General features: G+C 37.9%; 1 protein-coding gene across 2 annotated transcripts in view; it reads left to right on the top strand.

Annotated features, from left to right (window-relative positions):
* SRGAP1 (SLIT-ROBO Rho GTPase activating protein 1) overlaps window positions 1–26,879 on the top strand; it is a 266,543-nt gene that overhangs the window by 175,320 nt on the left and 64,344 nt on the right. For both annotated transcript variants that reach the window (XM_032420257.1, XM_032420256.1), the window contains exons 5-8: window positions 5,452–5,634; window positions 6,084–6,212; window positions 19,025–19,246; window positions 21,233–21,334. In XM_032420257.1, the coding sequence (XP_032276148.1) occupies window positions 5,452–5,634; window positions 6,084–6,212; window positions 19,025–19,246; window positions 21,233–21,334 (636 nt within the window). The remainder of the gene's footprint in view (window positions 1–5,451; window positions 5,635–6,083; window positions 6,213–19,024; window positions 19,247–21,232; window positions 21,335–26,879) is intronic.

Below are 26,879 nucleotides of genomic sequence, written 5' to 3'. Positions count from 1 at the left end.
GAGAGTCTGGAGTACTGTCAATGAGAAGATCTCGGCAGTTGGAAGAACACAATAGCTCTGGTTGGGGAGCCAGGGAACACTTAGCAGTAGGTGAAATCTGAACTTGCCTTGAAGGATGAGTCAAAATGTTAGGACAAGGTGCCCGGGGAGGACGTCACAGGCAGTGGGCTTGGCTTGGGAGAAGGCCACAGAGGCTGGAAAGCACACATTCTGAGGAGGGAGCGTCAAGTGATTGACTTAGAGTAGTGCACAAAGTGCTATCTGGACCAGTGTTAGGACCAGACCGGGAGGGTGCTGAACTCCATGGTGGAAGGAGATGTGTCAAGTCTAAGAAAAGGTCAGACAGAGTAAGAACAGGGAAAATGCCCTGTTGACTGTTATCCTGGATTCTCTTTCTTTCCCTTCCCTCCTGTTTTATGCTAAATGAGGTTACTTCACACCCCAAACCCTCCTGCATATCTTCATCAAATTGCTGCTAAGATACTGCTTTGACCATACCGTTTACACTTCTGTGGATTCATGAACCCCTATAGAATATATTTTTTAAAACTTTCTGGTTGAGGTTTCAAGGCTCTCCTGATCTGGCCCATGACAACTTCTGCAGTCTTATCCTCCAGCCCAGTTACCCAACCGTCCACTGGTCAAGCCCTTCCCTGGAGCCCCTTCTTGAAGTCGTTGTCTATGCATGCCCACCGTACCTGTGTGTTCCCCCTACTCCAAATACCTTTGCTGGTACTATTCCTCCAACTTGAATGTCCTCTCCCTTCATCTGTGTCCATCAGACTCTCCAAGGCCCATTTTTTAATCTCCCAAAATTTAAGCTCTTAGAAGTAGGAAACCAAGTCCCTATTTTTACACCCATCATTGCCTTATGGATGGTAAATACCAAGCAAATGGTGAGTGAATAAGTATCTCTCAGCCCTCTTTCCCTCTATTCCTAGATATAACCAAGAGTAGCTAATATCCCCCAGGTAAAGAGGCCTTCCATTTGTATAGTGCTTTAGAGTTTCCAAAGGTTATAGCTTAGCAGTCTAAAACACCCAATCTGGAACCATACTGCCCAGGTTTCAACCGTTGTTCTGCCAGTTACCAGCTATGTGACCTTGGGCAAGTTAGTTCACCTCTCAAGGCCCTTCTTGTCACATCCGTATAATAGGAAGAATAAAGGTACGTACCCCATAAGAGTTTTTTAGAAGGACTAAATAAGCTATTATTTGTAAAATGCTTAGAATGGTGTTTGGCACATAGTAAACATTATATAATGCTTCTTTAGCTAAATATATACATATTACACATATATATTGATGGTATACATTATATATATATACACACACACTCAGACACATATTGTAAGTACTCAGTAAAGTTTGTTACATGCACACACACCTAGGGATGCACAATTGAATGTCCACAATGACCTTGTAAGGTGAGCAGAAGTGTAAAATAAATTCCCCACACCTGGTAACTGCTAGACCCATTCTTAGAATCATGCCTTCTAACTTCTGTGCCAGTAGTCAGAAAGTAAAATGTTGGTGACTAACATAATAAAATAAAAGTAATAAAAAATAAATAAATAAAATATTAAAAAAAACATTAAAAAAGTAAAATGTATAGCCTTAATACACTGATCTTCTTCAAATATGTGGACAGTTTTCAGATACATAATGGTTTCATGACACTAAATATTCAAATTTACTATAGATATTTTAATTATTTTGATTTAAAGTACAAGAGTAGTGTCAGATACATTATGTGGGTCTGTCAGTAAGGAAAAAAATATTAACAACTTCTGTGCAAAAGTTTTTGCATAGGATTTCACAATTGCAAAGAAATCTATTTTGCTATATTCTTCTGCAGTTAAGAAAAGATGGAGTAGGAAAGATAAATTGAGTGTGTTCAATGGAGAATTATGCATGAGGTTTTAGTAGAGAAGAATTCAAATAGGAAAATATGTTATTGGAGTACATTTAAATGGATATATGCCTATCATGTCATTTGGTATGCAAATGGTTGTGTTTGCATTAAGCTGATGGAGAAGTTATTATTTTCTTTGCAGTATGTATTCAAAATTCACCTTTAAAAAAATAAAAGCTTTCTTATACTTCTTTGAAAAAGAGAAAACTGTGTTATTTTATTTTAAATACAAAACACATTTAACTTCTGTCAACAGCTTACGTTTTAAATAATGTAGTTTGTTCTTGCATTCATTATCTGCAATTAGAGTTCTCAAAAAGCTTTTAGTGTTTTTCTCCTCAACTTTTAAAATTCATTCATTGTCATTGTTAACATTTTAGAAAATAGTGGAAACCCTTAGTCACATTGGAAAACTGAACAAAGAAATTTCCTTCTGGAAATTACCATTGAACTGGGTAGAAAATCCTCAGCTATCGTGCTGAACCACATTATGATGGGATATTTACACCCTTTTCTTGCTAATGTTAGGTCAAGAATGTTTTCCTTTTAACCTAGACTAGTTTATAAGAAACCCATGTTGGCAGCCAGCTCAGTATCCTTAGTTCATAAGGCTGAGTTTGTGCAGATTACTTGCTTATACAGGTCCTCAGCATCTAAATAAAGCAAGAGTTCAAGTCTTTTCTTCAGGGTGTATTTAAGAGAAAAGAATTCTCAGATACCCAGGGCTGTCTGGGATGCCTTTTCATCTCTCTATGATGGGAGTCACATGTTCTCGTTTCTTCCTTTGGCTATTAGCAAGAAGAATATAGACAGCTGAGAGAGGGAGAGACTTACTCTTTTGTTGGGTTTTTTTCCACCCTCTTTTTTTAAAGATGTAACTGGAACCAGGACCCAAATGGTATGTGGGTTTGCTTCAGGCAGGGTGTACAAACAGAGCCAAGCCTAGAAATGCAAGGTGTGTAGTAGATTCATTGACCTCACTGTTTGCCCAGCTGTAGGGTGACTCCCTTTTCATTCCCCAGCTGCCCAGCTGCTGCTTAATGCTATTTTATTTTTCTTTTGAACTGCGGTAGCCAACCAAACTTCTGGACAGGTTTGATAATTACCAAAAACAGATAACTTTGCAATTACACACAGCTCAGGAAAAGCTGCCACAACTTTGCAGTTTCGCCCTTACCTTGTTCTTGTTCAGCAATGCCTTTAATGTGATTTGCTAGCTTACATTTTGAAGGAAAGACATCATCAGATTTTATGAAAATAAGTAAAGGCTCTTCATTGACCCCATGTTTTACACCTCAAATAGTCACCTTGAGAATGTGTATTAAGTTGAACCATTCTTAAGAACATGCTGACTCTCTACCTTTTGTGTAACCTACCAAAATAGCAATTTCATATGCTTCAACCTAAATAAATACATTCCAGTGATGCTTCCAGTTCCCAAACTATTTTAAAACTCATCTTTTGAAGTGAAAAAAATCAAGTTCCTTACTTCAAAATGTTACATTAAATCTCTTCTAAACAACTACGTTTCAGTTATAAAATTGGCTCTGAATAATTTATGGATTATTTATAAATGAAATAAAATCCATTTTATGTGGATGAGGGTTTAACATAATTTATGGGAAAGTGCCACCACTGATGACTGGATGCTAAGTTCTGGATTGTTCCTTAATATGTCTCTTGAATTGGAGTCATACCCTACCTATGTTGTCTTTTTAAGCAGTATAATTGTGCTTAAAATAAACAAGGTTTAGAAATGGCCCAGATGTCTGACTCTGCTTATAAAAGCAGATTGAAATTATATTAGAGGGGCTCCTGGGTGGCTCAGTAGGTTAAGCGTCTGCCTTCGGCTCGGGACATGATCCCAGGGTCCTGGGATCGAGCCCCGCATCGGGCTCCCTGCTCAGCGGGAAGCCTGCTTCTCCCTCTCCCACTCCTTCTGCTTGTGTTCCCTCTTTCGCTGTGTCTCTCTCTGTCAAATAAATAAATAAAATCTTTAAAAAAAAAAAGAAAGAAATTATATTGGAAAACTGTGATTTTCAGGTAAAATCTTTTAAAATCTGTGACCATTACTCTGTATCTACGAGCACAGGGACTATATACAGATATGGTAGATATTATAAGAGTAAATATACTTATTTATTATTTGAAAAAATGTTTATTGAAATATCATCCATGTTTTCTAAATGCTTTGGGAAATAACTATATAGATCAAGTTTTTTTCAAAATAGCAGAATGTTAAATTGGCAGTGTGTGTCAAAAACCTCGAAAGATTTGTGTAGATTGTGTACCTCTGCAGTTCTCCTTCTGAAAATGTACCATAAAATTTTTTTAATTTTTTAATTAAAAAAATAATAAAAATAAAATAAAATTGTTAAAAATGTGCCATAGGAAATGTGATAATTTTGTGCATAAATATTTCTGTGACAATAATATAACCAAAATGTTTAAGGATTTAAAATTTTTTAATTTTTAAAATTTTTAAATTGAGAATTCTTTATATAAGTTTACAGCACACATGGAAAGGATACATTACAAAATTTTATTTTCTATATGTTCCTAAACATATTAAAATGCAACTTATTGTAGCATTTCTAAGAGAAGAAATAAGGTAGGATGTATATCAAGGGTTTCAGCACAGCTTCATTTATAAAGCAAAAAGTTGAAATATCCTAAAATGTTCAACAATAGGAAATTAGTCAAGCTATGTCCCAGTCATATAAATATTATTCAGCCCTTAAAATTATATTTTAGAAGACTATTTAGTGATATAGAAAAGTGTTCTGATATATTAAGTGAAAAAAGGAGAGAGGAGATTAAAGATTGTTAATATAGTATGGTACAAATTTTTTAAAAGGAGAAATATGTGTCATTTTCAAATAAAGAAGAGAGAGAGAGAGAGTGTGTGTGTGTGTGTGTGTTTTCATAGGAAAAAGACCAAATGGCTGTACCAAAAATCTTAACAGTGGTTATCTCTGCTTGCTTTTTATTTTCTTTTTTGTGTCATGTTTTCTCCATTGAACATAAAATATTACTTTGTGTTCAGAAAAACAATTTTTTAAACTGAAACTATGTATGAACCTTAATATTTCCATCTTGTATTTTGATCAGTAGATTTTATGCGAAAAAAAAAAACTCTTTAGTAAGAGCTGTACTAATTTGGAGTTTTTTTAGAATTCCAAAACTGGGGTAAAATTTATCCATGAGTAGTGGTTTATTCTGCAGATTAATAATGCAGAGATTTTAGAGAACACTTTTAAGCTTAAGGGAAATCTTCAAGTGCACTGAAAGCATGCATAAGACTCTAAATCATTTTTTCATCAAAGCCTGTCCCCTAAGTGCCTCTTCCTGGCAGGTGAATTTGCATATTTCTCTTTGCTTTACATAGAAGCAATAGTCCATAATTCATCTATTTGACTAACAATCTGGCTCTCCCCCTGCCAATTGGAAGGTGATATTTTTAACATATTCCTCACATAAGGGTTTCCATTCACTACAGACAGGCATCTTGTAACAATTTGGGTCACATTTTCACAGGTGATGAAAACATACCATATGTATCATGCAGAGAGCATCAGTGCGGAGAGCAAGCTGAAAGAGGCTGAGAAACAAGAAGAAAAGCAAATCGGAAGGTCTGGTGATCCGGTCTTTCATATCAGACTGGAAGAGAGACATCAGCGGCGAAGCTCTGTAAAGAAAATTGAAAAAATGAAAGAAAAAGTAAGTAAAAAACATCACAGAGCCTTTCTGTCCTCACTTCAGGTGACAATACTAAGAACACTGATGGAATAACTGATAGACGCACATTGTAAATTATTGTGAAATGACACGCATTTCCTCCCACGGGAATGAAAAACATTTAAGAAACATAAAAATCATGGACTAACAGCTGGACATTATTTAGTGTTGAATGCAAAGTACTCAATACACAGCGTGGAGAACTTGAATATTCACAAAGAGGTTTCCTTGCAGTTGGGCCTGAAGCCCAAATACATTGCTGGGTACTTTTAGTTACTTAAATCAGATTCATAATGTACTTTTCTCAGAGAACTTCTAAGGTCATTGGCATATGTAGAATTCATTGTTTGAATTAGTAGAAAGTCATGTATGTTTCTCTGACTAAATGACTTTGTTGTCTTTCTCAATACCTGGATCATCTTCATTTCCAGAGACAAGCAAAGTATTCAGAAAATAAGCTAAAATCGATTAAGGCACGGAATGAGTATCTCCTAACCCTTGAAGCAACCAATGCCTCAGTTTTCAAGTATTATATTCATGATCTTTCAGATTTAATTGACGTAAGTACTTGAAATTTTTATATTTTCCATATATTTTTAAATTTTTTTTTTTACTTTTTTGGGTTTTTTTTTTTTGTTTGTTAAAGATCTTATTTATTTCAGACAGACAGAGAGAGAGCACGAGGTGGGGAGAGGAGCAGAGAGAGAAGCAGGCTCCCGGCTGAGCAGGGAGCCCGATGTGGGGCTCGATTCCAGGACCCTGGGATCATGACCTGAGCCGAAGGCAGATGCTTAACCAACTGAGCCACCCAGGCGCCCCTAACTTATTTTTTTTTAATGATCTCTACACCCAATGTGGGGCTCAAACTAATGACCCCAAGATCAAGAGTCACTCACTTTTCCAACTGAGCCAGCCAGGCGCCCCTATATTTTCCATATTAAGATGTAATTAGCAATAACTACATTTCATTGATTCGAAAACACCATCATTTCTCAAACCAATGTTATTTTATGTAATACTCAGAAGGAAAAACTGCTGCCAATTAAACTATACATGATACACACTATCGATTATAAGATGCATATGAAAAAGTGTGTATCCTAAAACGAATGAAAAGCAAATTATTAGGTTCTGTGAAGCTATGAGTGCCTGGGAAACTCAGCTAGGAAGGAGACCCAGTCATTTTTAAATTATGCAGCTGCACAGCCCTAACTACATTCAGTGGTTCAAAGTACATTTCTTGGGCCTTACTATTGTGAGGTGCTCAGGCTGTGAGACGCAGATACAGTTCTTTTTTTTTCAGTTTGTATTTTAACGCCAGTTAGTTAACATAACAGTGTTATATGAGTTTCAGGAGTAAAATATAGTGATTCAATGGTTCTGTACATCACCCACTGCTTATCACAAGTGCCCTCCTTAATCCCCATCATCTATTTCACCCATCCCCCCACCCCCAAGCATATACAGATCTTAACCTTCAGGAATGCAAAGTGGAAAAGACAGATGTTAAGTAAATGACTGCAGACATAATAGCTTTGTTCCTAGTTGTAGTAAATACTGTAAGCAAAGTAGAGTGGACTTAAACCACGTTTATAAATTTATCTAATGCTGTACTTTCTCTCTGAGAATATGCTATCAAAAGCAGTATTTGGGCTCATTTAGAATTCTCCAAGTATAGGGGCACCTGGGTGGCTCAGTCGATTAAGCATCTGCCTTTGGTTCTAGGTCATGATCTCCGGGTCCTGGGATGGAGCCCTGTGTCAGGCTTCCTGCTCAACAGAGAGCCTGCTTCTCCCTCTGCCCCCTCCCCCTCCCCCCAACCCCCCCTTCTGCATGCACATGTGTGCACACGTTCTCTCTCTCGCTCTCGCTCAAATAAATAAAAATCTTCAAAAAAAAAACCAAAACTCTCCCAGTATATATGTGTACTATTAAATCCATGAGTGATTACTGCAGTGACTACCCGGCTTTAACCCTCTGATCATTCTTTCATTCAGAAAACCTCCAGCACTGTAGGAGACCGCACAGGTGAAACAGAAATCCCAGGCCAAAAATGTCCATCTCTGCAAATAAAAGAAAAAGAGCATTGTGTTGTTAGAAAAGCACAGAGAAGTGATAGGGGTTCAGAGAGTTATCTGCTGGAAATTTACTCATGTGCTGCTTTGTATTGATTGAATTCAAAAGTTTTAAGATATGATAAAATTTTTTTTCCTGTGGCTCATAGTATCATAATTTAGATATACAGTAGGTTAAAGCAACTTTATTTTTGTGGTGAATGTCTCATGAATTTAGCTATATTAGAGCCACAGTTTGGGACTTTTGCAAAAGAATTGTTAAGTAAGGAAATTATTTTTTGGTTTATTAACACTCTGATGTGCCCTTTTTTTGAGTCTAAAACTGTTTTTATCTCATACTATCATAATTTCTTTATACAGAGCCCTTTAATAAATAAAACCCAGGAAAACTTTTTTCTCTTCCTTTCTTATCAGTATTTTAATCGAGTAATTAATTTTCTTTTAGCACTCTGATGAATGAAAGGAATTTTTCCTGCTAGACTGCTCAATTTTTTTAATAAAAATGAACAATTTTTATGACCCCTGTTTTCAAACTTATATTTGTAGGGATTCTGCAAAGTGTATGGAATATAGAACTAATTCTCTATAACTACTCCACTTGCTTATTTTTTGGTTTGGGGCTTATTTTTGGAGTACTTGGCTAGACCCAAGCCAGTTTAACACAAGAAAAAGTCTCCATGTATTGAAAAGTATTTTTTTTTTTTTTACCACCTGCAAGGTACCAAGCACTAATTTTGACAATGGGGATCCAGCAGTGAACAAAACAAAGTTCCTCTGTTCAAGGAGTTTATGTACTAGTTGAGGCGTCCGCTCACAAACATATTTACATATACACACACACATTATATAGTAGTGATCATGCTATAAATAAAAGCAAAAGCACTATGGGTGTGCTTCCTTTCGTGGCATTCAGGAAAAGCCTGCTGTTTGAGCAGGAAAATGAGCTGGAGAGCCACATGCCTAGATGGGGAAGGAATCCCGCGTACAGAAGGACCGGCAAGGCTCAGGGTATAGAGGCGGTGGCGTGTTTGGCAAGCTCAAGATGCTCAAAAAGTAGCAAAGCAGGAGGCCAGTATGGCCAGAGCAGAGTCAGTGAGGAGGAAGGTTCTGGAAGAGAGTGTAGGCAGAAGCCACATTACTTAGGGTCTTTTGGAAAGGGAAAGGGGTTTAGATTGTGTCCTAAGTGTGGTGGAAAGCCACTAGAGGATTTTACTCAAGGAAGTGACATCACATGTTTACATTTTAGAGACTCACTCTGGCATCTGGGTGGAAAACAGACCGAGGGAGGTGATGAGAGTGAAAACAGTCTTTTGCAATTGTCCAGGCTAGAGACAGTGTTGATTTGGACTGGCGTGGCAGTAAGAGACTTGTGGGAAGTGGTTGGTTGGATTCAAAATACACTGAATAGGAATTTGATATAGTAGATGAAAAGAGGGGTAAACGGACTCCTCAGCTCAGGTCCTAAGTAACTAGGTTAACAGTGGTGCCTTTTACAGAGGTGGGGACCATGGGGAGATGTGGATCGAAGGGCAGGGAACAGTGGTTCTGTCATGTGTGGTAAGACCGAGATGCCTGTGGTGGAAAGGACAGTAGCATCCTCAATACTAATGGCACCCATAGGACAGGCTTAGCACTTCGGGAGAGTCATCTTCATTGTCATAGATATTTATTGAGCTCTTACTATGTGACAGGCAGGTGTCCAAGCGTAATCTCATGAAATCGTTGCAAACCATGTGAGGTAAACAGTATTTTCTACACTTTATAGAGCAAAGAACTGAGGCTTATGTAGGCTGGATAGCTTGTCGAAGGTCACACAGCTAGTAAGTGGTAGGCTTCATACTCAGACTTCTTAACCTCCAAATCTAACTCTGATGTAAATAAGTAATGGTTAAATATATCAAGTAATTTTCAATTTTAAGAAAGGATGGACTTTTAAAAGATCAGCCTTACATTTAAAATGGGAGTAATTCTCAGGGGCGCCTGGGTGGCTCAGTTGGTTAAGCGACTGCCTTCAGCTCAGGTCATGATCCTGGAGTCCTGGGATGGAGTCCCGCATCGGGCTTCCTGCTCGGCGGGGAGTCTGCTTCTCTCTCTGACCCTCCCCCCTCTCATGCTCTCTCTCTATCTCATTCTCTCTCTCAAATAAATAAAATCTTTAAAAAAATTAAAAAAAAAATAAAATGGGAGTAATTCTCAGATAATACAACTTCACTATGAATTTTAAAAGAAATGGGTTTATTGTCATAGTCAACTGAAATTGAATCCTCTCTTAGTGAAAATTATGCATTCATTGACTCACTTTGAAGGCAGTCAGAGTGTGAATGTGTACCTTCTAAAATGGCTGCTTATTTTGTAGGAATGTAATTTGCATATACAGTGGTGATCCTAAAAACCATTAAGCTTGACCCTTCCTTGTGAAAAAGAAAGACTGATTATTATGCAAAGGCATCTAGAATCCTTTATGCTTTGTGAGCTTATTTAGCAAAATCACTTTTATAGTGAGCTATCTAATAATTATTGGAAGAGTTGTTATTTCTCTAATGAGAAAAAGTCAAGACAACGTTTCTAATGCCTAACGTTTTATATGTGAAATGACATGGAAGATACTGTGTCTTGACTGAATCAAAGCAATATAAATAAGAACTCAAATTGAGACCTTCTTTATATACACCTCCAGTTTCCCTTGGTTTCTACTCATGTCAATAATCTATCTCTTTTCTTATAAATTTCCTATGCTAGACCATGATGAATGGATCTGTTGGTATAAAAAAACAGTCATACAAATTTTCCATAGAATTTGTATTTTATTACTTATTTTTTAAAAGATTTTATTTGAGAGAGAGAGAAGGCATGAGCATGAGTAGGGGGGAGGGGCAGAGGGAGAGGAAGAAGCAGACTCCTACTGAGCATGGAGCCCAACGTGGGGCTCAATCCCAGGACCCTGAGATCATGACCTGAGCTGAAGGCAGACATTTAACTGACTGAACCACCTAGGCCCCTAGAATTTGTATTTTAAAACTAGTCTTTTATTATTACAGAATTAGTGCGTGTATATTGTAGAAAATTAGAAAAAATTTATAAGCAAAAATAACATGATCACCTTCTTACCACCCCAGATCATCACTGTTAACATGTAGACTTTTTTTGTGTCCATGTATATATACATTTTTATACCAGAAGAGTATGAAATCATATTACACAGCTTTTTAACCTACTTTTTTCAGTCATTGACCCCCATCTTTCCATTTCAGAACATTGTTAACTCCTCTAATAGCCAGACCATATTCCTTTTTATGACCCCCCAAAAAAACATTTCACAGCTAGTGTGTCTATACTAGACCAAACTTAGGATCACACATTGCATCTGGGTGATGTGTTCCATTAGTCTTTTTTTTTTCTTAAATCTAACAAAGTCCCTTGTTGAGGAGACATGAACAGTTCTTCAGAACATCTCAGCTTCTGAATTTGTCTCTATTCTTTGTTGTGTCAATTAGCCTGTTTCTCTATTTCCTATATTTCCTACAAAGTGAACATTCTATAAAGGCTTGATGAGTTCAAATTAAGCACCTTGCAATAGATTACACCATAGGTGATGATGCTATGTCTTAACCCACCAGTAGTGACGCTAAAATTGATCACTAGCTTGGGGTGATGTGACTCTGATTACTCCATGATATGGTTAAGTTTTTGCCCCTTGCAACAAACTGGGGGTATTCTGAAACTTCTTGAGTTTAGATCCTATGAAATCGGAAATACACTAATTTGGAACTCAAAACTGAGCTATAATTTACCTCAGTTAGCAAAATGCTTTTTTATGCATTTTTATGTATATGACTTAGCCCCATACATACAAATTAATAAGGTAGAAGAAGGTCCAAGGTAAATTTTAGTTTGTAAAGTAACAGTCTCTTAGTTTGAAATCATGTGGGACAGAGAGTTAATTTCACAACAAAAAAGGATGTTTATTATGTCACTTGAAGAAGAAATACGAATTTGGGGCACCTTGGTGGCTCAGTCGGTTGAGTGTCGGACTCTTGATTTCAGCTTGGTCATGGTCTCAGGGTTGTGGGATCAAGCCCCGAGTCGGCTCCAAGCTCAGCGGGGAGTTTGCTTAAAATTCTCTCTCCCTCTTCCCCTCCCTTCACTCACATGCTCGTGCGCTCTCTCTTTCTCTCAAATAAATAAATCTTTTAAAAAAAGAATAAGTACAAATTAATAAGAAATATATTGCAAATATTGGCCAAAGGAAATGTAATTGGTATGGGAGAATAAAGGCATAATTATAATGGAAAATAGATTGTAGTTTTATAAATCATAGGTTTCACATTTGTAATCATTACTATCTCCAACAATAAGTGCAAAAAAGGCTGTAAATAATTCTATTTAGAATTAGGATGCATTACAAGCTTTACAACCCAGAAGAAAAATCATGCAGGCAACAAATATTTGTAATTGAATGCTGAAATTTTCAAGTGATTATAATTTGCTAAGAGGGCAGTACAAGTCTTATTTCCCATAATCCTAGATGTGCAGTCAAATTCAGCATTCTGTATATCTGGAATTCTTCAAACAACTGGTAATGTAGCCTCTTTCAGTCCAGTTCCACACCTACCCACCCTCAAAAGGTATTCAGAGAAACAAAGTCCTCAACAGCGAATTCCATTGGTGCCTTGTCCCAGTGATGATAAAGTATTTGTTATCCTTTTAGTAGAGTTTCACGGTTTCCAGTCACTCCCTGTAAAAGTTTGCAGGTCACTTTGGAGTTTGAAGGATAATCTTTGTAATTTTTGTAGAATACGGCAACAGAATAATCCCCTACTGCAGCTCATTTTCTTGGTAAAGATATCTGTCATGTATTTTATTAGCCATTTATACAGAATGAAATTGAAATTAGATTACATCATATACTCCATGCCGTGTTTACTCTATCATGTCTAAGTAATCAGCTGTCCTAAAGCTTTTAGCCTTATCCTTTTGTCTCTAGAGACATGTGTTTAATTAAAAAGCAACTTATTCAGAGTTCAGATTTTTCTTAATTAGTTTGACTTAGCCCCATACATAATGGTATTTAGATTTATCCATGAAAACCTGCCAAATTGTAATACTGCGGTCCCCATTAGGCCTGAACCCTTATTAGGAAGATGATAGAGAGATCATGGTAAATGGCTTAGGATAGTGTAGTTATCATGTAAACTGATTTATGTTTTTATCCCTTTGTGATTGAAGGCGTATTTAAAAACTGAAATGAGTTGGATGACTGAAGTAGATGGCTTTAAAAGTTCCTTCCAGTGGAGATGCCATGGGCTTTTGTTAAAAGAAACTGCTGTTTTCTACGTGCAGCATAGGCTGCTCTCGGTCTCCAGTGCTCAGTGTTCCATCTTGGCCAGACCTCCGAATGTTGAAAGTCACCTACGGCATGTTCCTTGGCTTTCTACCTCCTGGTCCCTTGCCTTGAATACCACATGATGGCTCCTAGATTTTTATCAGCAGCCTTGATCAACATCCAGGACTTCAGATTTGTATGTCCAACTGCCTACTGGACATCTCTACTCGGATGTCTAATAGGTATCTTGAACATGTCATACACTCAACTTTTTATACCCATTTGCCCCTATCATCGTCCTCATTCTTCACACACATAACAACTTTTTCTTAACCATTTTTTGCACCTCAGTAAGTGGCACACCTTTCCACCCATTTGTGCAAACCGAAAACCCAGTTCTTGCATTTCCCACATATAAATGCATCAGCCAGTCCTGTCATCTGTATCTCCTAAATATCCCAAACCTGCTGTTTCTTACTGCTTGCACTGTCTCCTAGACGAAGCTCTTCATCTCCTGCCTGCACCTAGCTTTCTGAGATGGCACCCAACTTCTAAGACCTTCTTATCAGTAATCCATTCTCTCCCCAAGCAGCCAGTGTATTAAAAAAGATAAACTAGACCTGCCGATCCCTATTTAAAACTCTCCAAAGGTCTCCCATTGTCTTTAGAATAAAATCTAAACTCTTCACCAAGACCCATGTGAACTGGCGCCCACCTGCCACTCAGTGTCATCTTCTTCGGCTTCCTCCTAGTTACCATACTTCAGCTACATTGGCCTTTCTGTTCCCCAGACCCTTGCCTTGGGCCTTTCTACTTTTTGTCTAGAACACTCTTCCAGAGCTTTGCCAGACAGAGTCCTTCTTTTCATTCATGTTGCACTCAGCTGCCCTATAAAAAAGAACAACACCCTTTCCCCCCGCACTCCCTATTTTTCTATCTTCTCCATAGCATTTACCAGCCTGTTTGTTAAGACCTGTTTGTTTGGGCTTACTTTATTTCTTCTCTCTCCTCCTTTGTGATTTGATTCAGGGTAGTTATAGAGATTTGGCCTGGGGAAAAATGCATCTGGTGGCAGCTTCTCTGAGAGAAATGATTGCCCATGGGAGTGGGAGCTGCATTAGGCCACAAATGATTATTGGTCCTACTCATTGGCTCAGGCATATGAAACCTCCGTTCTCCTGTTTCCTACTTTGTATCCATTTCAGTGTACCATTTTGGCCTTTTTGTTGTACAAAAGAAACTCAGAACAAGTTTTGCTAAATGTTTGGCCGTGGTTATTAAAGCAGCAGCGAGAATTAAATTGTCAGCTCTTTATGGACTATCAGGAACCCAGACATGAGAGCATGTGTGTAAAAGATGCCTGTAGAATTTTAAACATCCTGTTCAGTCCCATGAGATGCCCATCTCTCACAAAACAAGTTTGTGGTTTCTGAGGTGAAACACTGAATAGCTAGAGAGGAAAATAGTAAGGGACAAAGATAATTTATTCAGAAGACATCAACTTTCTTCGTTTGCAGCAAAAGCTGTGAACTTACCTATTTCTCGTCCTTGGAAAGCCTACCCAAGGTTATGTGAAAGCTGTTTTTGCAGTTGTTTGCTCAGGTTGCACTATTGTAGAAAGACTCAAAACAAGGGGTAGGCCAAATCTTTACCCAATGTCCTTGACTCTGGAATGGTCAAAGCCAAAGCTTATTAATGAGAAGCCAGAGATGGAACCCAGGGCAAAGATCATGGAAGCCTTTCCGATGGAGGCAGGAATGATGAGGTTAAGGTGGAATACTTCTGCAGAAGACTTCCTTCCCTCTCCATTCTCATGAAAACTGTTTAATTCTGCAGTCACATAGAAGCTTGGGGCTGCCCTCCAGCCACTTCTGGGCCTGCCCTGCAAATGACATTGGCTATTACTATTCTGAAAACACGTATGTGGGACTTGTTTCCATTGGAGTTCCATTATCTTCACTCCCATCTAGGACCAACCTTCTACCCAGTAGGACTTTTTATGTCGTAAGAGTTTATGCAAACAAATAAACAAAAAGTTATCTTCCTGAATAGCTGTGATCCATTTATACATGACTGTATAACCACCAAGTATATTTCAGCTGGCCTCTCAGCCTTTGGAACAAATCGAAGTATTTGTGACAGTCCTCAAAACCTGAATTTCATCTTTATTTTTGAAACTATTTGCAACCCTTTTGCCTAAAGAAGTTAGCTTACTGTGGCGATTTAGACTAATAATACCTAGTGGGATATATTTTGGCAGCTGTTAGAATATTAAAAAATAAAACAAAACCAAAAAATACCCTTCTACTTCCAGTGTTCTTTCCTTCCCCAGTTTTAATTCATAATTTTATGTATCCATTCAGTTTTTCATCCATCAGAACAGTACTGTTTTGTTTTCATAAAATATCTTACTGGTTTCTTACGTATTTTCATCATTAAATGCACTTGGGTTATAACTCAACTCTGTGCAGAAGCTGGTCTTTCATAGTGTCTTTAATAATTCATAACCTCCATAGAATTACTTTAGGCCTTTTAACCAAGTATAGTGAATCTTAACATATCCAGTGTCATTTTAGCATCCAGTTTAGAAAAAAAGGCGATTCTGTGACTGGCCTTGCTGTCTCAGGAGACCTTGAATAAGAATTTTATTCATGTTTCTTTTAAAGGACGCTTGAAAAACCTAGAGCTTAGAAAACACTGCATATCAGAAGTAACAGAATCATGCTAATTAAGTGACTTTACAGACTGTTAAGCTCCATAGGGATCAGAGAAGGAAATTGTCCATCAAGCTCATCACAGAAACCTCCACATGAGGTATAGCATTCAAAGTCCAGAAGACACCTAGGGGGTCCTCTGGATTGGATAAGAAGCCACATGCATACTTCTCCCCAGCATATTAGAAACCACCAATGAAAGCCGGCTACCTTACTAGGTCTAGTGCTACCAAATCCACCTGGGTGAACTGAGTGGCATGCACAATACTGTTGTAATTTTGACATTTCCTCCCCAAAGATGCAACTCTTAGAAATTTGAGGAGCAAACTGTTTAAGTCTGGGAATAATAAAAACTTAAACGTGTATTTTTCTGAACTCTACTTCAATTAGGTAGTTGGGGTTGAATTTCTTTATTTTTCTTCCTCTTTTTCCTTTGTTCTTCCTCTCTTTCAAACCTTTCTGAGCTGAAAAGAGACTTGGTTTAGAGGGGGGCCTTTTCTCTAGGTTGTTTCTTTCCTCAGTGTCAATTTTCTGTTAACTCCCATTGGGAACCAGTACTCATAAAATAAAGCAGCTTATGTGATCTGCTTCATTATAATCAAGCCAAATTGGTCTTCTTTCAAAATAGTTGGGTGTTTTGAAGCACTAGTGCATTTCAAAGAAATGAGGCCCATTTCCTTTACCAATTCATGTTTGCACAAGATGAGGTATTACTGAAAGAATAATTTTTCGGTCCCTCTGATGTGTACAAAATGGCTACACAGAACCTTTATGAATTTTGAGGAGCAAATGAAATAAAAGAAGACTTTTCTCATCTGAGACTAGAATTTTTTAATTAGCTGAAAATTATTCTCTATATTTGAGTGCAGCTGATTCCACTGAAAATGTACCAGTGATGAGACTGCTGCATTTCACAATTGTTTTGCTTATATTTGTAATTGTGATACGGCAGCTTCTTTCTGCTTTTTTAAATCAAGTAATATTTACTCAAGTTGATTCTCTTGCCCGCTTGGAGAAACAGCACTCCCAGTGGACAGGGTTATGGGACCTTTTTTTAATCAATGTTTTAGTGCGGTGCTTCTCAGACTTCAGTGTGCATATAATATCACCTATGGATTTTTTTTTTTTAAGCTTCAGATTCTAATTCAGCAGGTCAGGGCTGAGGCTCAAGATTCTGCATTTCTAGCAAGCTCCAGGTGATGCTGATGGTCTACAGACCATACTTCGAATAGCAAGATTTTAGAATATCTCTATAGAAAAATCCCAAATTTAATAATTCTGAAATTGGAGGGTGAGGGTAGAATTAAATATGTTGACATTTCTAAGGACAGGTCAGTGATTGAATCTGTGCCTTCATAAAGGTCAGTCTGATGGTTCATATCCTGGTGGATGCATCCTTTTACAGAGGTTACTTCCTTTGTGCCCCTCTACTACTCTCTTAGTAGCAAAGTAATGAACAACCTAAATGCAGATTCCTTGAGAATGGAGATTATGTTTTACTGTATTCCAGTCTTCATATTCCTGGAGCCTAGCAAATTTCCATGCACCTAATAGATGGCCAATTAGTGGGTTGAATTGAATCAAATTGAATTGATTGAATTGCATTGGAACAATATAGGGATGACCTGGTTTTGTACCTTTCTAGACCACTTCCTCTTTAAGAGATTTATATTGCTTCTATGTATAAATTTAAAATTCTTTCAGTAATTTATAACTGACCAATATCCAGAGTTATATTTTTTCAATTATATTCTCTTAAAATGCAACATGAAAAAATAAATGCAAATACAAATTAAAGGTAATGATGAAGATTTAAGAATCCCAAAATTCTATCTCCACTAAAAGGACTTTGGCAGTCATTTCTTATTTACAAATTTTATTCTAGGTCCTGAACTTTTTTGGCAGATTCAAACCTGTTCTTCTCACTTCTGAAAGAGTACAGATTATTATGGAGTCACCAGTAAATTATAAAAATCCAGATTACAGTTAGTATGTTTATGTCCTACAAGGATTTCAATAAATCATAGTATCAGTAAGCATGAAGAAATTTAAATGCTGTTTTTTCATTATTTCCTTTCAGTATTTGGTTTTGCTGCTTTTATTTTTTAACAGCTTTCTTGAGATACTATTCACATACCATATAGTTCATTCATTAAAAATCTATAATTGGCTTTTAGTATATTCAAAGTTGTGTAGCCATCACCACAATCTATTACAGAATATTTTCATTACTCCAAAAAGAAGTCCTACAGCCCTTAGCCACCACCCCCCAGTTCTTCCATCCCCTAGCAACCACTAATTTACCTTCTATCTCTGTAGATTTACCTATTCTGCACATTTCCCATAAATGGAATCCTACAAGGTTTGGTCTCTGGTGGCTGGTTTCTTTCAGTTAACATAATGTTTCAAGGTTGATCCTACATGTTGTAGCATGTATCAGCACTTCCTTCTTTGTTATGACTGGATAATGTTTCATTTTGTTTATTTATTAGTTGGACATTCGGATTGTTTCCACTTTTCAGCTATTAGTAATAATGCTGCTGCAAATATTCATGTACAGTTTTTTTGTGTGAAAATTTGTTTTTATTTTTCTTGTATAACTAGGAATAGAACTGCCAAGTCATATGTTAACTCTGTGTTTCACTCTCTGATGAACTGCAAGACTTTTCCAAAGAGGCTGCAATATTTTACATTCCCATCAGCAGCATATAAAAGATTCCAGTTTCTCTACATTCTTCCCAATGCCTGTTATCTTTTTTATTATAACCATACTAGTGGGTGTGAAGTGGTATCTCATTGTGGTTTTGATTTGCATTTCCCTGATGACTAATGATGTTGAGCATCATTTCATGTGCTTGTTGACCATTTGTGTATGTTTTTTGAGAAATGTCTGTCCAATTGCTCATTTTTTAGTTGGGCTATTTGTCTTTTCATTATTGAGTTGTAGGATTTCTTTATTCTAAATACAAATTTTTTAAATCAGATACATGATGTGCAAAAAAATTTCCCATTCTGTGGGTCTTCGTTTTACTTGATAGTGCCCTTGAAGCACAAGTCTTCAAATTTGATGAAATCTAATTTATTTTTTTCTTTTATTGCTTGTACTTTTGCCTTATCCAAGAAATCAGTGCCTAATGCAAGATAATGAAGGTTTACTCCTATGTTTTCTTCTAAGAATTTTATAGTTGTTGCTGTCACATATAGCTCTTTGATCCAATTTGAGTTAATTTTTATATATGGTATTCTTTTATTTTTTTAAGTGCTGTGATCTTGGCTACCATGCAAGTCTGAACAGAGCCCTGAGAACATATCTGTCTGCAGAGTATAATCTTGAAACTTCCAGACATGAAGGCTTAGACATTATTGAGAATGCAGTTGACAATTTGGAGCCCAGGAGTGATAAGCAGAGATTCATGGAGATGTACCCTGCTGCATTCTGTCCACCAATGAAGTTTGAGTTTCAGTCTCACATGGGTGATGAGGTCAGTAATTGATTGTTTTAAAACTAATGAATTGTCTTTTCATTGTATTAGTTAGTTACTCTTCACCTGCTATAACCTAAGAGTTGTCAGAATTCCCAGTAGTGTTCTCTCTCCTGCCTTTGTTTGGGATCCTAGCTAGTTACATCCTAAGATCAGCCACTAACCTTCCCCCGCCCTGCCCCCAGCCACAACCACCTCTTAAAGCAAGGGTGGAGTGCTCAGATGCCTACAGAGGCCAAACCTATGTACAAACTCGGTTGTAAGCACTACGCTGTCTCAGGATAGTTAGTCCTTCCTCCACCTCTAGACATTCAAATTTAAATTCAAAATGAAACATTTTGCTGGCCCAACAGAATCTCTCTGAAGACTTCTTGTAATCTTCATTTAAAGATCCCAATAAAGAAAAATAATTGTAAATGACAGGAGCATGGGAGAGAGGGGGGAAAATGCAGAACATTTTTTAAGACTCAGATTGTCTCCAAACTGGTAAAATGAGCCTTAGAAGTGATATATCTTAGGTTCTTTATATGAATTTAGCTTTCTATCCTGTTTTGCCCAAGGAAGAAAATCCATCTAAGCTGTGTACAAGTTGCAGTGGTGTATTTTATCGTCTGCGGCCGGGAAAACAAGAAAAACCAATTAATGAGCACACTATATAGCACTTGGTCTTCCAGCTGTGCAAAACAATACTCATAGATTAAAAATTTAATGTTAGCTTATTGTGGTGACAGTATGTTTTTTAAAATAGATACAATAGCAATGACAGATTTCTTTAATGTCATACTTTTTTCTGAGACACCTAGTGTTAAGATTTATAAGATATGTGTGTGCCTGCTGTATTTCTAACCCAATTTTATATTTGCTTGATCTGATAGAGTAAATTACTCGATTAGAAATGGTAAGCGGTTTTTATGCCAATAGCACATGAATTTGAGAGACAGGTGGCTTATCCCACCCAGAGTTATGTTTCCAAAACCAAATGATTACTGCTATAATTTTTCAGTTATGGATATGTCAAACATAGAATGATAAAATATCACAGATAAGTGACTTCAATTGGGTTAGTAGTTTTTCCCTTTTTTTTTTTTTTTTTTTACTATTATTTCTAATAAAATGAGTCTGTTGCCCCCTTTTTATAGCAAGTTCTGCCAGGGAGCAATAATCTCGGTGATGTTTTGGGGACTCCATAAAAGGAAACCTCCATCTGCCGAGAGCATTTCTATGACAAGGAACATGAAAAGAAACTCTGTTTCTGGTGCAATTTTAATATAACTAATATAATTAAAAGGCTCTAATTTTGACCTTAACCGTAATTGAGATCAGATTACAAGAAGTGGCCTCTTCACATTCATGGTGAATCACACAATTTGGCTGATATAGGGAAGGCAAGCCATGGTTGAAAGAGGCCAATAGTTACATTTTCTGAGTCTTTCCTCTGTGCCAGGCAGTGTTCTAAGTGCTTTCTGTACATGAACTCACTTCATCCGCACAAGGACCCCCACGGTGTAGGAAATCTTAGTATCCCCATTTCACAGAGAAGGAAGCTGAGGGTTAGTAACCTACCCTGGTCACCTATCTGACTGCAGCCAGTAGGCTCTCCTGTCTCCCCTACTTTTGCCTGTGTGGTTCATGTGGGCCCTCCTTTGCACTCTGCCCTCTGCCCCTTAATCATCCCTAATTCCACCAGTGAGACCTCAGCATCAGAGCTCCCTCTCCAGCAACTGGCCCGTTCTTAGATGCAGCGAAGCTTCCTGCAGCTGCTGCCTTCCCCGTCGTATCCAGGCCATGCAGCTGCATTCTGCCCTTGCCCCTTATGTAGCGTGTCCGTATTTAACACTGAAGCTTTGAGGCGGCTATTAAAAGTAAAGATGTCATTGGAATCTTGAGGGGATCTGTGTGACTCATGCAGCATCTAAGTAGGAAACCCGTGCTTCTGGAGGCCGGCTTGATGGCCCTGTTGTAACTGTGGTTTCTGATTCCCCCCAGGTGTGTCAGGTTAGTGCCCAGCAGCCGGTCCAGGCCGAGCTCATGCTCAGGTACCAGCAGCTGCAGTCCCGACTGGCCACGCTCAAAATCGAGAATGAGGAGGTGAGCATGCTTTCTGCCCCGCAAGTCATCTGAATTCTAACGTATACTGGAAGACATTGTCACATGACCTAGGCATATTTAACATTCCAAATGCAATCTCGTCATCATACGTTTTCAGCTAAATCATGGTTCCTAAAATACCCCTTGTCGAAGATAAATCCAAAGATTCTGTATTCTACCAGAGATGAATCCTTTACCAGGGATTTACTACATACACACGTAAACACACATTTTATTTTTAAATTTGTAATTCATACTGAAAATAGTTCCCATAAATGATCAAATTCAACATATGTGTCCAAGAATACACAATAGTGTGGAAATAAAACTTGACTGACATGTTAATTTAATCCTAACTTCTGAAATTAGTAATTTCTTTGCTTTTTTGTTTTTTGTTTTTTGTTTTTTGTTTTTTTAAGATTTTATTTATTTATTTGAGAGAGAGAGAATGAGAGAGAGCACATGAGAGTGGGGAGGGTCAGAGGGAGAAGCAGACTCCCTGCCGAGCAGGGAGCCTGATGCGGGACTCGATCCAGGGACTCCAGGATCATGACCTGAGCCGAAGGCAGTCGCTTAACCAACTGAGCCACCCAGGCGCCCCTTTGCTTTTTTGTATTCTTTAGATTTTTGGTACTAAACATGGCATTACTGATCCAATTAGTACAGAAATCATATTTTAAAATAGTACTTGAATGAGAATAGAAAACTTTATTTGCTGATATTAGTGGCTTTAGGTGGATAGAACATAAAATGTGAATTATAAATATATGTTGAGCCAGAAAGCAGTCATACATTTCAGCTGCCTGTTTCTGAAATTAATTTAATTGGATCCACGTTCTCCTTAAAATATGAACCACAAATGTTTCTAAGGCTCTCAGTCATCACCTACAGGAACCCAAATCAAACTAAACTCAAGTTAGAAAGTTTACTTACTGGTCAATGTTTGCATAGCCTCGGGCATGATGGAATCTGTATTCTGATGATATTATCAGGAATCTCTTTCCATCATTTTGAAGTTGTATCTTCACATGTCAGTTGGTAGTTGTTTTCCCTCATACTGGGATAGCCCAAACTACATGGTCCCTATAACTTGCCATCTCACCCCATCCCAGGGTCCTTATCTCTGAACTAGGATCCTTTATTGGCCTTACTTCAATCATGCATACTTCCGGACCAGCCATGACATGCAAGGAATGGGATTCTTTCATGGATCAGCTTAGATATTGTGCTCATGCATAGAGCCCTTTGACTGACAGCTCCACCAGAAATATGTATTTCTAGAGACAATTCCTGAAAGGAAGGAATGTGGGACAGAAAAAAAACAATAACAATAATTCATCCTGAGGAAATGAAGTACCAGAATGCACTTTGATACGCTCTTTTATTTTATAATCTCATGGGATGTTATGAACTCTGTGAACATATATTTGACTCTGTTAAGAAACAGTGATATGTTTCTAGACCAGTCTAGTTTGGTCAAAATCCCTTGCAGCTTTCTGTCTTCCATTCTTTCTAGCAGAACCAAACCAGCCCTTATTCACACATGTGTTTAAGATGCAACCATGTGATTAAGGCTTCAGTCGCTGTGTAAAGTCTCACAGATGAGCCTTTCCAAAGGAAAGCTATTGCTCTTCTGGAGGTGTTTTTGAGCTTGGGGTTTTGGCGAGGCATCACAAAATACTTGCCTGATGCAGTTTACTGGATCCTAATAGATCTACAGTTTGTACATCTAGTGACTTCCAATTTGTGTGTGTGTGTGTGTGTGTGTGTGTGTATTCTCCTGCTGTTTTACTTGGAAACAGTCTCTGAACTCTAGGAAAATAATGTGTTCTACACAAGGTCAAAACTGGCAGCCCACAGACCTGTTTGGTTTGGCTCCCACGTTTTTGGCCTGTTGAAAATGAGCAAGTCTGGCGACGCTAACCCTGCATTGCCTCATGAAGGGAAGAGCTGGGGTATTTGAATTCCACTTTGCCATAGTCATTCAACTCCCAGTTTTCTTACATTGGACTATTCCATTTCTCTTGCCTGTCTGGCCTCTGCAGGCCTTTGAAGTTTTGACCCTTAATGTTTGCCCTTTTGAGCATAATGTAGAGAAGCACAGGGTCCTTATAAACTAATAGTGGCAGGCAGTGCTTTCTGAGGGTTAAAAGCATTTATCATAGAAACAAATGAATTAGATTGTCCTCATGTTTGCAGTGAGCATGACTGGTGGTTTATGATCTGCTGGACATGGGACAAATGCACTGTCATAGAATGGGATTTCCAGTGAAAGGAAGATTTAAATTGGATTTTTTTTTTTTTTTTTAAGATTTTATTTGACAGAGACACAGCGAGAGAGGGAACACAAGCAGGGGGAGTGGGAGAGGGAGAAGCAGGCTTCCTGCTGAGCAGGGAGCCCAATGTGGGGCTCGATCCCAGGACCCTGGGATCACGACCCAAGCTGAAGGCAGATGCTTAACGACTGAGCCACCCAGGTGCCCCTTAAATTGGATTTTTGACAATCAGTAGATTTCCATTGATAGAGAAGAGGGAAAAGTTGTTTCAATATATTTCAAAATGCCCTGGAAGAACCTTGGTTTCTCAGAGGAATTTGGTCATCATCCAGGCTCTCCTTGAGGATAAGCCAAAGGTGAAGCTGAAGTCAGATGACAAGAGACTTTGAGAGCCAACTTAAGGGATTTTGACACTGTGAGTCAGCTCATTTCAGTACAATAAATATTTGTTCATCAGCTTCTACGTTCCACATATTTTGCCAGGTGTGGGGAGTACAGTGATGAATGTCACAGTTCGCATCTGTCTTGCGTGAGGGCCAGACTATAACAAGTCATTTATATAATGCAAAAAGTAAGGGATGTAACTTGGGAACAAAATAGCAATCATTCCTGATTTGGAGTCCTTTATAGCACTCTTCTCTACCATAAATAAAGAATTTGCCTCTGATCCTCCACTGATAGAGGTCAAAAAATTGACACATTGCTCTCAAACCAAAATATACAAGAAACATGTATAATTCTCTGCCTCTGCACAAACAGATATACACAAAGTCCAAAATTCACTGGAAAGAGTTCAGTTAACTAAAAATAATTATGACTGCCCAGTGAAAAGATAAAAGTTGAAAAAGAATCTCATCCAAGTTTACAAAAAGCATGGACAGTGCAGCTAAATAGAATATGAACCTTTTCACCAAATCTTAAACAACTACAAATAATGGGCACCATTTGAAACTGTAGGAAGCCTTTTTAGAAGGGAATTTCCATGCTGAGAGCCTACAGGCCATGGACAAATTTTGTTTGCTTTACAGTGCTTGATTTTTAAAAATTAGTTGCTGTCATTTAAAAATTAGAAGTTTTGAATAAAAATATGTTTCCAGTTTCTAAACAATTAGAAAGTCTGATCATACTAGACCTGCATTTCTGCAGGACGATAACTGGCTGGAGCTGAGATGCTCCCTTTAGACAGAGAGCATGTCCTTCCTGTTTGCCATGCTCCCCACTTAGCCCACTTGCCTTATTGTCACTACTTCCTTGGCCCTTGAGGATATATGAGTTTGCAGCACCGGCCTTAGAACAAAGAGAGCAGTAAGCATTTGTGAAATGGCCTCAGTATACTGGCACATAGTAAAAGCTAAATGAAGTTTCGAGAAGGGCTTCATTGAATTTGGGGTGGATACAGATTTATAATGGATTGTTGTCTCCTCACAACTTCACATTTGCCTGTTAGGCCTTTTAAATCATACGAGCTTTCAGTTTCAGTATCCTGCACACTTGCATCACTGGTACCTCAATCCTAATGATTTCAACCTCCTGTCGGCCCGCCAACAAATATTTATTAGTGCCCACTGTGGGTTGTACGCATAGAATTGGAGCAGAGCCTGCTGCCCACACAACTTTATCCTCATTTTTTTTTTTGTTTTCTTTTTCTTAAACACTTTCAAAGCAACCTATATCTAAATAATCATTGATACCTTTCTCACTATAAATATTCTCTAAGCTTATTTCAATCTAATGTTGTACAGTCTTGCACACATTCTTCAAGTTCACTTTTAATCTTTGTTTCAGGGATTTCAGCGTGGGGGTCATTCCCTCTGCTCCTTTCTTTCCAGGCTAGCTCTGGAGTAATTCCCATAGACTACAGTTCCCTTTTCTTAGAGTTCCTCTCTCCGCCCTTTATTTAGACGCAGCCAAAGAAAAGGAGAAGGAATTGTCTTAGTAGAGCAATTATGCTTTTCGTATTTTTAGTACAGCCTTAGTTTTAAGTAGTTTGCCCCATTTTCAGATCATTTGTCCCCACATTTGGTCCAGAAGGTAGAGTTTTCATAAGCGATCACTTCTGTGCCATGACCAAAGAAAGCCTCATGTATAAAATGAGTTTCTCTTAAGTTATAGATTTATCCCCCTGAAGGGAATGGAAGAGAGAGGAACCTGTGATTCGTCAATTAATTTGCAACACTGTTTAATGAACTGACAACCCCTTATAAATTTTCCTGTCTTTAGTTAAAATCTTTAACCAACAGTTTACTAGGGAGTAATTCATAGACTGTTCCAAAAATATATTCCTTACACAGGGTATTTCCAACCGTAATGAACAAGATTTTATGTAAACATTTGAAACAATTTTCATGGCCTGGGTAATTGAGAGAAGTAAGAGAGATTTTGGTTATACCTTGTAGAAAAATCACATTGTTCCCAAAAACATCCCATAATACCACTGACTGCAGCACAATGCCAAGTCATGGAAATCAGCGATCAAACCCTTAGGGGCTATTGTCAGATTCTTCTAAGACTTGGTATAAGATGTGGAGCTTGATAATTACCTAATCATAATTACTATTTTTGATCTTCTCTGTGGCTTTAACTTCATTTTTTCTTATTTAAGTATTTTTTTTTATTTAAGTATTTCTTACTTGCCTGCAATCTTCTTTTTTTTTTTTTTTTAATAAAGATTTTATTTATTTATTTGAGAGAGAGAGAATGAGAGAGAGCACGAGAGGGGGGAGGGTCAGAGGGAGAAGCAGACTCCCCGCCGAGCAGGGAGCCCGATGTGGGACTCGATCCTGGGACTCCAGGATCATGACCTGAGCCGAAGGCAGTCGCTTAACCAACTGAGCCACCCAGGCGCCCTTGCCTGCAATCTTCTATTGATGAGGTTAACAGTAGGAACCTAAGTAAAAGATAACTGCCATTTATCCGTTAAATGATAGCATTATCTTGACCAAAATTGAAAACCAGGATCAACTCTCATTCACGAAAACACTTTTTTTTGAAAACATGTATTTTTAGAAGCAGTGTGTATGATATGTGTGTGTGTGTTTGTGTGTGTGTGTGTGTGTGTGTAGTTTCAAATAAGCTTTAACTCCCTGACAGAAACAACTTGATCCAGAAGAATACCAAATGTGTATGTGTGTGTGTGTATGTATGTGTATATATATATACATATATATATATATATATAGTTTCAAATAAGCTTTAACTCCCTAACAGAAGCAACTTGATCCAGAAGAATACCAAGCAGAGTGAGGAGAGTTTCTAGAAAGGGTCTAAAA

Source organism: Phoca vitulina, unplaced genomic scaffold, assembly GCF_004348235.1.
Source record: "Phoca vitulina isolate PV1807 unplaced genomic scaffold, GSC_HSeal_1.0 scaffold23, whole genome shotgun sequence".
In the NCBI taxonomy this organism is placed as follows: Eukaryota; Metazoa; Chordata; class Mammalia; order Carnivora; family Phocidae; genus Phoca; species Phoca vitulina.
The sequence above is the reverse complement of the archived record's forward strand: the minus strand, read 5'-3'. Positions and strand labels throughout refer to the sequence as shown.